Below are 13998 nucleotides of genomic sequence, written 5' to 3'. Positions count from 1 at the left end.
ACTCTCTCCATTAAGCGACCCGGGCGCTAATTCGAGGATTTACGGTATTGTTTAATCCCTATATCAACCTTCGTGTCTTCCGGTTCAGGGTAATGGCGAACAATGGCGGACAGGGATCTTAAGTGGAAATTTTAAGACGGAAAGCTTAGGCTGTCTGGATGCCCACCCAAGCATGGTATAGAAATAAGATTAGGGAAGGAAATGGAAGAGAGATCTGAGTGAAATTTCATGTAACTGAGTCGAACTTTTTTGTTTCATTTAGGATCCGAAATCACTGGGGTAAACTCAAGTTTGCAAGTAAAAAAATTACTCCAGACGATATCATCTAACGCAGAGTTTTAAAGTGTTTCTCAGTTTTTTCCAACTGAAAATGTTAATTTTTTTCAGACATCTTATAGAAAATCTCCATGCGATGTAAGCTGGGATATGATAAGTGCGGAAATTGTACACACGCCCTTCCGCGCAAAGCAAGTTTCCTTGCTTGTAATCCGTCCCAATGCTCTTATTCTTAACCATCCCTGTCCCGTTTTGGTTTGTAGTCAGTAGCCGTTGACTTGCTTGCACACGTTTTGCGGCGCTTTGTGCTCGCCACATAAATTTGCTTTGAGCTTTGATTGTAAATAGTATCCTATAGATAGCTGCTTAATATTTCTATCCGAATGGTTGCTATAAGTAGCTAAAACCATATTAAGTTGTAAGTTTCAGATTATTGTATTTTTCTTTCCCTTTTTTTTTGGTAAAATAAATGCTGTTGTTGTTCTCTAGACCGTTTTCCCTTTGCGAAAGCCTAAAGAGATTGCTTTGATTTTGGTTTTACCACAATAGGGCTAGAGTGGTTTTCAATTCTGAAGTGTCGTAAAACCAAACCAAACCAATTACTTACCAACTAGACTACTCAGCCAACCTCAAACCGGAGTAAAACCAAAACCAAAACCAAAGTAATTGTCTGATTACTTTCGACACTCAACTGAAAACCGCTCTTCTAGCTTATACTGTGTGAGTTTATATAAATCATCTCTTTTACCTATTGTAGTTACGCTTCTCTTTGTAAACACATCGTTCCTCCATGTTCATTTTCATTTTACCGTTCAATTGTAGCAGCACACAGCAGATGGTTAAGCTTTGTAAGACGAACAGATGACAAACAGAACTAGCATGTCGACATTTTCGGCGTAAGTTGGGGAGATAAAAAAACCGGGATATCGTTTAGGTGAACTTCCCGGGAGGGGAAGTCCCATATAAAAGGACGGCGCTAGAGGTACCAAAATCCTGTTTTGTGGGCATGGCTTGAAATTATTTTCACCCCTAAGAGGTACTTGTTCTAAAACTTAACAAAACATTATCTCCTGTCATATTTTTCCGCTCAATACCCTAAAAGGTACGCAAAAGCTTCAACTGCGGACCTTTTGAGGCTTTTGTTAACCCCTAAAAGATGCAACGAGCACCTCCGTCCCTTTTATATGAGAGTCCCCCACCCTGGGGTGTACTTCTGACCCAGGGGGATTTGCTTTGGACTAGTATTTGGTTTTCGCCGATACACCCGGACACTTTTTATCCTGAGTTGACTCGCCCCCCCCCCCCCCCCCCCCCTCCTCTCCGGCTCCTTCTACTAAGGCCCCGCCCACATTACGCCGGAGAAATATGAACACGCAACGATCAGCGGTCATTTTGGATTTGTGTTTGAGAAAACCTCGGGAAGGGAAATCACGTGATTATCGTGACGTCATCGTTTTCGCAAAGCTCCGTTGTAGAAATGTTTTCCGTCCACACTAAAACGCAAAACCAACGTTTTCAAATTCTTCCGGTTTGAAGTTAGGCTCGATTTCCGCCGCTTTCTCGAGTCAGGTCTACGTTCCTCCCCGAGAAGAGACGGCTGGACGCGTGAGCGGCAAAGCATGTCTGTGACGTAAATTCATAATTTAATTCTTGCGGCGCTTCAGGTGGCCGGAAATGTCACCTGATGACAATCATAGGCAGGCCCACATGACGCCTACGGCTCGTAAAATTTGTGGCGTTTTCGCAACTTCTTTTAATTTTGGCCCTCCAACCAATTTTGTTTCACATTATTGTTGGGGAAGGACATTACATGTTGTGTTCTATAGAAGAGTAGAGCAGAGCTGTTTGACTATGGTGTAGCAACTGTCATGTCAAAGGTCACGCACATGATGTTGTATGGTGTGCGTGGTGTTGACACCATGTTTATGTTTTGCTAGTTCGCTTTGCTTCGGCTCATTTAAAAATTTAATTTTGTCTGGTTTCGCCAGAGACTGGTGTCGCTTCCCTTCAAGAAGACTGCGGTGCACATCAATTCTACTGAGTGTTTTGTTTCTTGAGATCGATGTTTGCGTTTATCCCTCTCTTCGTTGACTTTGTTCGTTATCTGACATTCTGGCACCACATGATTCAAATATAGATTCTAACGCATAAGGCTGTTGACTATTTTGCGTGTTGTATATGCCGCTATGGTTTAGATCAGGCAAGATTTCATCAGTTGACGGTATTTAGTTAAATGTCCCACTAATGCGATCGCACTTCATATCGCACAACTTTTTTGCTACTGCGAGAAAGCTAATTTATGCAGCCTGCTCGATTCAGGCAGGTAGATTTCTTATTGGTTGAAAGTAACAATGTGAAGTCCACGAGTCCAGCCGTGAGTTCGGGGGAGGAGGCGGGCTCCTTTCCCGAACAGCGGCTGGTAATCGAGCCTAGTTTGAAGTGCGCTTTCGAAAAGTTCCGTTTTCGTGGTGACGGATTAGTGTGGACGGTAGGCCTAACCGTAGAAATAAAGCTGCGTTTTCAAATTTCTCCAGCGTAGTGTGGACTGGATCTGGGAGCACAATCCAACTCAAAACAATCACATTGACTCCTTACTGTGAACAGTGAATGCAACAAAACAACTTTTACATTAAAAAAAAGAAATCTTTATTGAAACACAATCTACGGAGCGCACGTTTTTGCAGAGCAAGGGTTACTTAACAGTCATGAACGCGTTTATAAATACAGCATAAATACAAGTTAAATACACGTTTATTCTTGTAAAAAATTCTTGTTTTTGTTTATTTTATAATTTTTTAAGCTCAGCATCAAGAAATTCAAAATACCAAATCAAGTTGTCAAAATACCAACTACCCTGGCATACAAAATTACCAATTGTGAACCACACTAGTAAGATTACTCCCTTTGGTAAACCTCACATGAGTGCTAAAGTACAAATTGAGCAAGTTTCTAAAATTTTCATTCGGAGAAAACCTGAAAAACGAACAGTACCCAATGAACTGCTCGATAGCTTTCATTTGAATGGTCACACACTAGAGTTTTATCCACAGACTTATAAGTTAAAACCACCATGTACAGCATAATAAACAGTACCACATGAAAGCACTGCTCAATAGCTTTCATTTAAATGGTCACACACTAGGGTTTTATCCACAGACTTAAAAGTTAGAACCACATTCTCACGACTTTAATCAGTTAAAATTCTAGCTTACGGTCAGCTAATATAAAGCAAGAATTGTCCATTTAAGAATTTTCGCTAGTCGCTGTTTTGTTGTGGTTACAGCTTTATGACGCCCTCTCTTTGCGGGAACTGTCGACAAAAATAGAATAAAACGAAAGTGAAACTATAGACTACGCGGAAACTGACTGGCACTAGTCTGTGCACGGACTAGTGCCAACGAGAAGCGCGGCCAACCCCTACCCCGCCCCCCGTTGCGTTCGCACTCGTTCAAATCCCACACGGTTAAAATTTCGCTCGGGATCTCGACTAACCTTAGAGAAATAGAAGCCCGGGCTAGGTTGGCACACATTGTCTTTTGAACCAATTGTTCGTTTATTCTTTAGGAGGGGGGGGGGGGGCGCATTTGCCTGGCTCTCTCGGTAATATATGACCCTCCATCCATCCCTACATTGGAGCTCTCTTTACGTGCTTTCCTATTCTAGCGTCTTAATCTCGAATTGTCGCTTGTAGCTCTGCCTTTCAAACCATATTTCTCTGAAGTTCACATTCGTTCCCTTTCCCGTAACGGATACAGTCTTTTTTGAACCCTTTCACACTTCGAGACAAAAACTTTATTTTTCAGTAATAATCCTTCTTCCTCAATTTTCCAGTATGAGAAAACGATGCATCCTTTTGTTCCTTTCTATGTGTAGAAAATCTTTGGTACAGAACAGTCTTTTTTATTATAGAATATCGTTATTGGTTTTAAACAAGGGCAACACTCAGTCTTACCTTTAACGTTACTGTTAGGTTTTGAGGCACTGGGCGCGGAATTCGTTACTGGACTTGATTCACTTCCGTTAAGCGCCGTTGCGTTACTTCCGACAGAGCCTCCTTTGTCACTACCTTTTACATCTCCACCGGGAGAGAAGATTCCCTGGGAACGATAGACTGTGGCCGTGAATACAAAATCAACCATAGAAATGCAAAAATCATATAGAGTAACTTAGTTATACTGGCGCGAACGAAATGAACCAATTCGAACAGCGAAAGAACGAACATGTAAACAGCGAAAAGCGCCGGGAAAGATGTCGTCGGTTACAAGCGTGGGAAAATGTGTAACCAGTGCTAAGAGCAGGAAAACGTGCAACTATAGTGAATAGCGCGGGAAAACGAACAACCAGTTGCAAACGCGGGAAAAGATACAACCAGTCGGGAAGTAGTTTTTCTTCTTCGGTACTCATTAACATCATGAACTGAATTGAAAAGAGATACAGCATATTTTTTTTACACTTTAGTTCTGAGAATTTGGTAGCCAAGTTTATCAAGGTAATATCGCCTGCTCATGGTTTGTTGCGAAAAAGGGCCCCAGAGGAAAAACTTACCGCGGACGCACTTTGTGGCGAGTTCAGTAAACTGCCAGCAGTGTTTCGCCTGGCTGTCTGACGAACGGGCCTGAATTCCCGTGATGGAGAGTAAAGAAGTTTACCTGACAAGCGAGCAACAAAGTTCTGTTGGTATGAATTAATTCATACAATCATCGTGGTCGAGCGACCCACGAAAAAGTATAACAGGAAAGCATCGCAAAAATTTTGAGACAACTTGGTCTCGCCCTAAAACGACCCGAACGAGATCTTAGCGTGACCTAGCTATGACGAAAACGTGACCCAAAAAGCATACCCTTGCCTGACACATGCGTGACCACAACATGAGCTGAGCATGACCTAAATGTACACCTCTAAGCATAACGTAAGTGTGAACTAAGCAGGTGTTGCATTGGGCCTCTGTATGGTTTGTCAATAAAACAACTGATCTCTGTGACAATTTCTTTTCTACTAACTTACTTTTCGGATTCCAAGTTGAATCGACTTTTTCGCTTTTTTTCTTTCTCTGACCAGGCTTTCAGGAATTGGCTTTGTCCTCGTCCGTCATCTCGGCGAGTGGTGGATAAACTACACGAGGAAAACACACAAACAAGTCACTATGTTGTTAGTAGCCTTTTAAAGTATTGGCGAAAATTGTTGTAGCATTTTAGCGAAAGAAATGTGTGTCAAGATTTGTTGGTAATTGAAAACACTAGGCTGATTTAGCAAGAGAACGGGAACGTCACTTGACGACGGCGCGCGCAGTACAAATACCCAAATATGGTCAAATTAGAACAGAATCCAGGCTATTCCGCGCGCCCTGCAATCGTCATCTGACCATACTTGGGTATTTGTACTGCGCGCGCCGTCGTCGAGTGACGTTCCCGTTCTCTTGCTAAATCAGCCTACTGACTCGGTAAAACGTGCCCGCGCTGCATCACGCACTGAATAGGCTAATTGTACGCGTCAGATTTTCCTTTCAAGAACTTCTGCAAACTCGCCAAACAAGCAAAAACAACAAATATCGAAAAACAGATTTTGCTTATGTGTAAGCGCTGTTCTGAGCAACTCACCAATTAACTCGATACCTAAGTAGAGAGTTTTCTTCCATAAGTCATGCGAAGAAAAGCTCACGCGTACAACTAGAGCGGACAGATCTTGTTCACTCACAACGCGAGATTGAAATCTTACTTTCAACCCTGAAAAACGTACCTTTTTCCATTAGCTCAGGGTAGAAACTGCACCAAAAAGGTTCCTGATTCATAGAGTTGGGGGTGCCGTGGGATTTCTTTAGAAATCTAAGCTCCAGAGTGGAGGTGAGTGGAATCCGCACATTTTAGTAGAGTCCAGTCTATTACATCGCATCCTCCTTTAACTCCTGAGAGAGTGGGTCGAAGGTAACGTTCAGAAGACCAACACAGAGCCAAATAATAAACCAGTAGCCAAACAAACAAGCAAACAAGAACAGAAGCACAAGAAAAGAGAGAGACTCACAGACAGAAAAACAGAAGGAAAACAGAAACACAGGCAAGCCGTCACAGGTAGACCGACCGACTGACTGACAGACAGACAACTACTCAAAGAAAAAATTCCATAGACACAGACAGGCAGACACAACAACAAAAGACAGAAAGACAGACAGATAGACAGACAGGCAAAGAGACATACATACATACATACATACATACAGACAGACAGACAGACAGACAGACAGACAGACAGACAAATTAATTCCAAGCTAAGAGGGAAAACCTTTTGGAATTTGCATCTCACAGACTGAAGACCCGGGGTGTCTAGTCGATGAAATCGATAGAAGGTGAAAATCAGTATCAATAATACCAATCAATATCAATCAGTCAATTGACATTGATAATTGATGAAGAAGATTTGTGTGACCTTATATCAGTTGTCATTGATTTCCAATGACAATCGATGGCCTATCGATTGGCCGCAAATTTTGTCATGTCTTACAATTTACAAGCTGTTGGAAATAGGCACCTAACATCACATCTTTGGACATATAACAGATTTTAATTTTTTACATGACATATTTCCTTCTCTCCTTTGTTTGTCTTGTAAAATATTGCTATTAAATCGAACTATACCAAACCAGAAACTGGTTTACTACCACTACAGAAAAATTCCAGCGTTCTACATTGGCAAACAATGAACTTCCATAACAATAGCAGCATAAGTCGTTGCAAAATAATGAATAACGCAGCAATGCCTAATCTAGTCATAACAATACAAACTGTACTTAATTGGCAATAACTACGTACATAAAGACTAAAGAATTTATGACAGCACCAAGTGTATCTAAAAGAAATAGATCCCTAAGCAAAAGAAAAAGAAGACGTAAAATCCAACTGGCCGTTCCAGTTTTGGCGTTCCTTATTTGAGTTTTCAGGACGTTTAGAGCCGCTATGACAATGACGGGTGTTGTCTAAATCGACAGGACACGAGAGGAGTGATCTTGCCTTTTATCTTTCTTTCTTTACTCAAAAACGGCAAGCTATCTCACGTTTGGAGAGTCCAACTTCTTTGGTCCACATTACCACTGATATAGGTGTTACAGCCATGTTACGAGTAAGCACAGTGTTACGAACGCGTACAACGTGGTAGTATGCTTTGTGTTGAGAAGACTGGGTACGACTTGGTTTGCCAATCGATAGCAATCGGTGTACGCCTTTAGTGTGACTATCGATTGATCATCGATTGGCCGATACGAATCGATACCAATTAACTAATTTTATCCATTGATATCGATTACTTTTGCGCTTATCGAATTCCATCGATCCTATCTTTGTAGGGTAAAAGAGACTTAATGCGATGTGCGCTTTCGAAAAGTCACAATTACCCAAAGGTACAGTGAATTTTTTTTCGCATCAATCTGCTCCCCCGGGGGGGGGGGGGGGGAGGGGATTCCCATATAAAAAGGACGGGGTGCTCGTCGTACTTTTTAGGAGTTAAAAAAGCAATTTTGGTTTTTCCTACGGCGTTCAGCCTGAAAAGGTCCACAGCGCGGGAGCTTTTGCGTTACTTTTTAGGGTATTGAGCCGAAAAAAAATATGACAGGAGATAATGTTTTAGAATTGGTACCAGCTTAGGGGTGAAAAACATTTCAGGCCACGCCCACAAAACAGGATCTTGGTATCTCTTAGGGGTTCTTTTCAAAATTTGCGACGTGCACCCCCGTTCTTTTTCCATGGGAGCCCCCCCCCCCCCCCGGAGACCCAGGGGCTGCTAGTTGGGACGATGCAATTGTTTACTTAAAGAGCGGGAGAGCCCCTGGGCATTTAGTATTCGAATTGCGTCCCGCTGATTGGCCAGAAAATATTTTCCTAGTCAATCAGCGAGGAGGTCCAGCCGGGCGACTCCGTCGCCCTCTTACACGAAGTGGTTTTCTTTGTCGTAGTTGCTTGGCCTGTACATTACAACGGGAAGATTCTCGTGGAGAGTTTCAGTAACATGGGCGCAAGGAAACAATACTCGTCGATCAATTTTCACAGCAGACCTATCGAAGGTAAAGCGTAAATTTTTATAGCTAATGTACTCGATTTCTACACTGTTGTTGGTGAGTAACTAACTAGCTGTTGTTAGTTTCTTTCGCATTATCTGTTCTGTGCCCTTGTGGGTAGAATATACCCAAATGGACAATTGATTTTCTCTTGCATTGATCCATTCTGCTCTGTTGGCCCTTGTGGGTGAAGTACAATATACCCAAAAGTACAGTTAATTTTACCTGTTCTGTGCCCTTCTGGGTAGAATATACCCAAAGGGACAGTTAATTTTCTCTTGGATTAATCCACTCTGCTCTATGCCCTTGTGGGTAGAATATACCCAAAGGTACAGTTAATTTTCTCTTGCATTAATCTACTCTGTGCCCTTGCGGGTAGAACATACCCAAATAGACAGTTAATTTTCTCTCGCATTAATGTGTTTTGTTCCTTTGTGGGTAGAATATACCGAAAGGTACAGTTTATTTTGTGCAGTATTAATCTACTCTGTGCCATTGTGAGTAGAATATATCCAAAGGTACAGAAAGTTTCTCTCGCATTAATGTGTTCTGTTCCTTTGTGGGTAGAATATACCGAAAGGTACAGTTTATTTTGTGCAGTATTAATCTACTCTGTGCCATTGTGAGTAGAATATATCCAAAGGTACAGAAAGTTTCTCTCGCATTAATGTGTTCTGTTCCTTTGTGGGTAGAATATACCGAAAGGTACAGTTTATTTTGTGCAGTATTAATCTACTCTGTGCCATTGTGAGTAGAATATATCCAAAGGTACAGAAAGTTTCTCTCGCATTAATGTGTTCTGTTCCTTTGTGGGTAGAATATACCGAAAGGTACAGTTTATTTTGTGCAGTATTAATCTACTCTGTGCCATTGTGAGTAGAATATATCCAAAGGTACAGAAAGTTTCTCTCGCATTAATGTGTTCTGTTCCTTTGTGGGTAGAATATACCGAAAGGTACAGTTTATTTTGTGCAGTATTAATCTACTCTGTGCCATTGTGAGTAGAATATATCTAAAGGTACAGAAACTTTCTCTCGCATTAATCTGCTGTGCTGTGGGGGCTTTCCTTTTTGTCAACTGCCACAAATTGTCAGACTCATTAAACAAGGAAAATAGACGGATTCTTTGCTTTTCCATGTATATGTGTTGCTTGCAAGCATCTTTTTTTTTTTGGGAATAATTTTGGGAAAAAGCTTTGGATTAGCCCATTAACTCTCTGTGGGCTTTTTCACAATTCAAACATATATCAAGTAACGGCCATGAACAAGCCAACATGGTGTGATTTTTTTAAGAGGCTGTCTCTGTAAAAACCGACCACTGATTTTACTTCGAAAATTCGATTTTTCTACTAAGCTGGGATTTCAAAGCGCTTACCTAGACAATCACCAAAATGAGTTTTATTTGATTAAAAATTTTAACTGAATTTTTCAAGGATTGATTGAAGTTCGGTCCGCTCGACACAAGTTGTGTGCCTACCGAAACTGGAAAAATAGCACATATTGCCGGCACTCTAAAAAAATTAAAATTCGCTCAAAAGTCCTCTTCCCTGATACTCACAGGAAGATTGGGAACTAAAACACCTGTTGTAAACATAAAATGGCTGTGGCCAAAAGAGTGCTTCTACAAACCTTTCAAGAGGAGTCTACACGATTAAACCGGCTTCGAGGAAAACAATGGCCAGTAATACAAAGAACATCAAAGTATGTGATCGTACGCGTCGTGCTCGACACATATAAGGAACGTATAAATGTACCTTGTATACAAACCTACAGCTGGAAGGGGAATAAAAACATACAACAAAGAACTTTGTTGGGTTTCATAGCTAGTCATTCCCCTCTATTAACTTAATGGCTTTCCAGTCACACAATTAATGAGGAGACAAATTTCAAACTAACTTGTTAAGATATTTTCGTTAATTAAAACGTGCTTTTGCCTTATCTAGTTGTGGGGTATGTGCGCAAGGTATGGGCAACTATGTTTTAACCTTGTTTAGTTAAACCACTTTTAAACACGCTTAACTTGTTCGTGTGAACGGGGTATTGCAAGTAATCACGTGACTTACCAATACAACTGGAGTACTGCCGTATTACGGCTTCCATATTGTTAGGATCAGAAGCGCAATCAACTCTAAACTTCTCACTTGCGTTAACCGCCTCTCGCCATTTATACAGAGGTTTTAGGCACTGCGCACCCGGACAGGACATTTGACCATTAGCCGGCGAGACCCCGGAACAAAATCGTACGGCTTCGTTATAAATCACTCGGATACCTTTGCACTCGTCGCGTGATATCAATTTGAAGTTTGCCGTGTTTTCAGTTTTCCCCCACTTGTCGCTGTCTGTCACGCGAATTTTCAGATCAAATTCGACCCCATCATTAAACTTGAAGTCTCGTGTTACTTCTATCTGTCCACTCAAACGATGAATGCAGAAATAGTTCAGTGGCACGATTGTGCCAGCGTCTTCGCATACGGCAACAATGTCACGCTGTCGTCGTCTCTTTAAGCTGCCATGTGACTGCATTCCGCGTTGTGTGACACTGTCAATATAAAATATGAAAGGCTGAACCAGGGAAGACAGTTGCCCTGTAACGGTAACATTCATGACAACAGTACCAGACGTGATACCATAAGGTAGGTAAACCTTCAGCTTACGGAGTTGCATAGGGTTAGTGTCTGTAAGAGAAAAAATAAATATAACAAGAGCAGCAATCGATGGAACGTGGAGCAAAATTTTCAAACTTCTAATTCAATTTATGACTTAGAGTGTGATTGTGTGATGTATGACGTGGCGTGTGAATTTCGTACGCATGAAGGATGCGCCCAGACAATTAACGCGAGCGTCCATTTTGTTATCGTCATAAGCTAGTTACCTGAACAGTTGGACTTGCTTGTCATCGCTGTCTTGCCGAATGTCTGTTCATTTCCAGGACAATTTTTACACGACGTTTGACCTTGCTTGTCTTGATAAGTGTCAGATGGACAACGGACACAAAAACTACTCGGAACGAACTTAAATCCAGCGACACAACCTGCAAAGAAGAGGAGAAAATCAGTCTTAGATTTGGCAAGCCGGGATATCCATCAGGTCTACTTCCTTAAATGGACAGATCGGAGTGCTTGTATATTTTACGTTACCTCTCGTATACTTGTCACGCGTCCTTTTGGCATTACCAATAGGCCATTTCCGAAATACCTATAGCCTCTTTCTCATAGCGAGTCTTGGTGAAAATGCGATTTCATTCACATGCAAGTTAACCTTATTTTCATATGAATGGTTGGGCACCAGGCCTCGCTTTCACGGAGAGGCTTAAGAGGCAACTCGGAAATGGGCTATTTGTCCAAAAGTATAGAGAGGCACTAAGTGTATCCAGGACAAGAAGCGCAGTGTTTTCTCTGCAAACTATATTGAAGACTGTGCCCAAAGTCTTTGCACCCTAATTTCATTTAACTATACACTTCAAGTGTGCATTCGCTCCATCAAACAAAATTGTTAGCAAAAAAATAATTTCCGCGAGAGTTCGCTCCAGGCCCTCGCACAACTCCGAACGAGCCTCATTTTGAAGAAGACCAGTGACGCTGGTGGAAATGTATTTTGGCTGCGATGAGATAAATTGTTGTTTATCCATTTCTAGCTATTCTGATGAGACTTTCACAAGACCTGAAGTACTTTGTTCAAAGACATTGTTTTTCCAATTCTTGAAAAAGAAATTACGAGTTAAGAATGTTAAGTTAGTTTGAGATCGGAAGTTTTGGAAATAAACAGCAAAGTTTAAAAAAAAGAAAAAAAGAGTCTTACCACATTTAGTGCTGGACACCTTGATTGAGCCCGCAGCACAACAAGGCGGCGGTATATCCCCACCACAGCAGGATCTCTTGTCGGATATCGTGGATAAATTGTATTTGTAGTAAGTGACACCATCTTCAGTTATGGAGGGTGTGTTTTTGTCTAAAAGTCCCTTGTAATTAGTTTCCAATGTGTTAATACAATTTGTGAGCTTCGAGGAAACTTGATCATCAGATACATTACTTGCTGCTGTAAATATCAAAGGAACTCTGAAGAGGACACTGGTCACCCCTGGGGGGGAAGCTTTTATTTCTTCGGTGTTCATGATTACTCCACTGCATTCCGAAACAAGTGTAAGATAAACGGATAACGTTGTGAAAACGCTGGAAAATTGCTTTTTGGTATCTGCAGTGGTGTTAGGTTTCAGCCCACCAGGGATGTTGTAGTGAAATGTGATGTCGACTTCGTAACATCTTTTAACATCGTAGTTAGCAATAAGAGAAGCATCTGAAAAAAATATACGAGACAACCTGTGAGATTAATGCACTGCTAAAAATTGTTTTTGGGAAACACACGAGAAGCGAGCCAGAGAAGTACAAAATCATGGTAATAGTCCATATACGTCATGACCAAAGAGACAGAACAAAAAATTATCATACGAGTCATAAAAATTTTAAACTGCAGTTTTCAAGGTCATTCTCTCATTTATTCTGCCTCAATCTCTCCCAGTCTTGAACACAATTGTTCCACTTTGGTTTTCAGTTATAATGCCACACAGCAGGGTCGTATCTAGTAACAAACAAACTATCAGTAACTTGCCTCAGTTATTTTCTGTTGTTGTTGTTTTTGTTGTTTATAGTCATCATAAAAACCCAAAATACAATGTACCTAGGAAGAAAATTTAACCATGCCCATTGCCTTAGCCTACGTGTAGCCGTTTTTCCTCGGGGGGTTAGTACGGCTACACCTAGGCTAACATTGCCTCAGTCATAATTTTTTAATGGGCATAACATTGCCTCACTCATAATTTTTTCACGGGCATTGCGTCAATCATAACTTTAATTTTTTCTGGCTACTGTGTAGGTGCAGTTTTCCAAGCGGCATCTTTTGGAGCGAATCCTTCGAAGGTAGATTTCCACGAGACACAAACTTAAACAGTTACTTTTAGCAGTTTCGACAGCACGGTTTTTTTAAATAGATGTTTTGATTTTTGTAAGAAGTAGAGAAATAGACTGGAAAAAAAAATAGGTTCACCTCGTATCAAACCGGTGTCACGACAAAACAAACTTGAATCCGGCCCGTTCAGGGCCTTGCTCGCTAGCGCTAACGAAGTGACAGTAAGAGCTTAGAAATTATATGAATAATAAAACTTGCATCGGTTCGAACATTCCACGCTTCGTTGACTTCATCGTTTAGCAAAACAAAAGGTTTCTTTTGTTTTTCGTTCAACAAAAGATCTCCAAAAGATGCCCTTGAAACTGCAAATCAGCAAAACAATGTCGAGGAAAAGGTTGTTGTTTCAGCAAAACAATTACGGAACGATGCTTTTCATGTCAAAACAAGTCAGTCTGCCAAATATTAGCTTTATCCTGCCAAAAATTGAAATCGGCCCATAAAGCGATATACACCCTTTTTGCACGAAAACCTTCAATTATAATGTTTTGATTGATTTATTGGTTTTATCACAATTCTTCTGCCTTCCTTTCACACATCTCTGCCACATGAAAAGAAACAAGAACCTTAGCAACACCAATCAGACAGAATAGCCCTTTTATAAATATTCACAAAAGTTCTTAGCTCTCACAGTTGAAAATGTTCACTAAGAATAATATTTCATCCAAATATTTCTCCACCCAGTTTGCTTGTGACAGCTTAATTTTTAAACACACATCAGGA

The 13998-nt window shown here is 41.0% G+C and overlaps 4 protein-coding genes and 1 pseudogene across 5 annotated transcripts in view; 2 read left to right on the top strand and 3 right to left on the bottom strand.

The window, feature by feature from the left end:
* LOC145460203 (beta-2 adrenergic receptor-like) overlaps positions 1-13998 on the top strand; it is a 68698-nt gene that overhangs the window by 17630 nt on the left and 37070 nt on the right. The window lies entirely within an intron of this gene.
* The window catches only part of LOC145460221 (uncharacterized), a 162166-nt gene that overhangs the window by 118112 nt on the left and 30056 nt on the right, over positions 1-13998 (top strand). The gene's annotated exons all lie outside the window — the stretch shown is intronic.
* The window catches only part of LOC145460232 (uncharacterized), a 42117-nt gene continuing 28122 nt past the window's right edge, over positions 4-13998 (bottom strand). The window contains exon 23 of the mRNA XM_081444980.1: positions 4-1445. The gene's annotated coding sequence lies outside the window, so the exon portion shown is untranslated. The remainder of the gene's footprint in view (positions 1446-13998) is intronic.
* LOC145460222 (uncharacterized) lies at positions 3593-8835 on the bottom strand (annotated as a pseudogene). The gene is made up of 4 exons (XR_014039810.1): positions 5714-8835; positions 5281-5517; positions 4822-4925; positions 3593-4373 (listed from the first exon to the last, which is right to left on the bottom strand). The product of XR_014039810.1 is annotated as an uncharacterized LOC145460222 (transcript).
* Positions 10245-13998, bottom strand: part of LOC145460191 (uncharacterized) — an 11137-nt gene continuing 7383 nt past the window's right edge. The window contains exons 2-4 of the mRNA XM_081444934.1: positions 12115-12609; positions 11189-11347; positions 10245-10991 (exon numbers count right to left, since the gene is read on the bottom strand). Coding sequence (XP_081301060.1) covers positions 10297-10991; positions 11189-11347; positions 12115-12609 — 1349 coding nt within the window. The 3' untranslated portion in view covers positions 10245-10296. The remainder of the gene's footprint in view (positions 10992-11188; positions 11348-12114; positions 12610-13998) is intronic.

Source organism: Orbicella franksi, chromosome 11 (assembly GCF_964199315.1).
Source record: "Orbicella franksi chromosome 11, jaOrbFran1.1, whole genome shotgun sequence".
NCBI lineage: Eukaryota > Metazoa > Cnidaria > Anthozoa > Scleractinia > Merulinidae > Orbicella > Orbicella franksi.
Note: the sequence above shows the minus strand (reverse complement) of the source record. Positions and strands in the feature narration are given on the sequence as shown.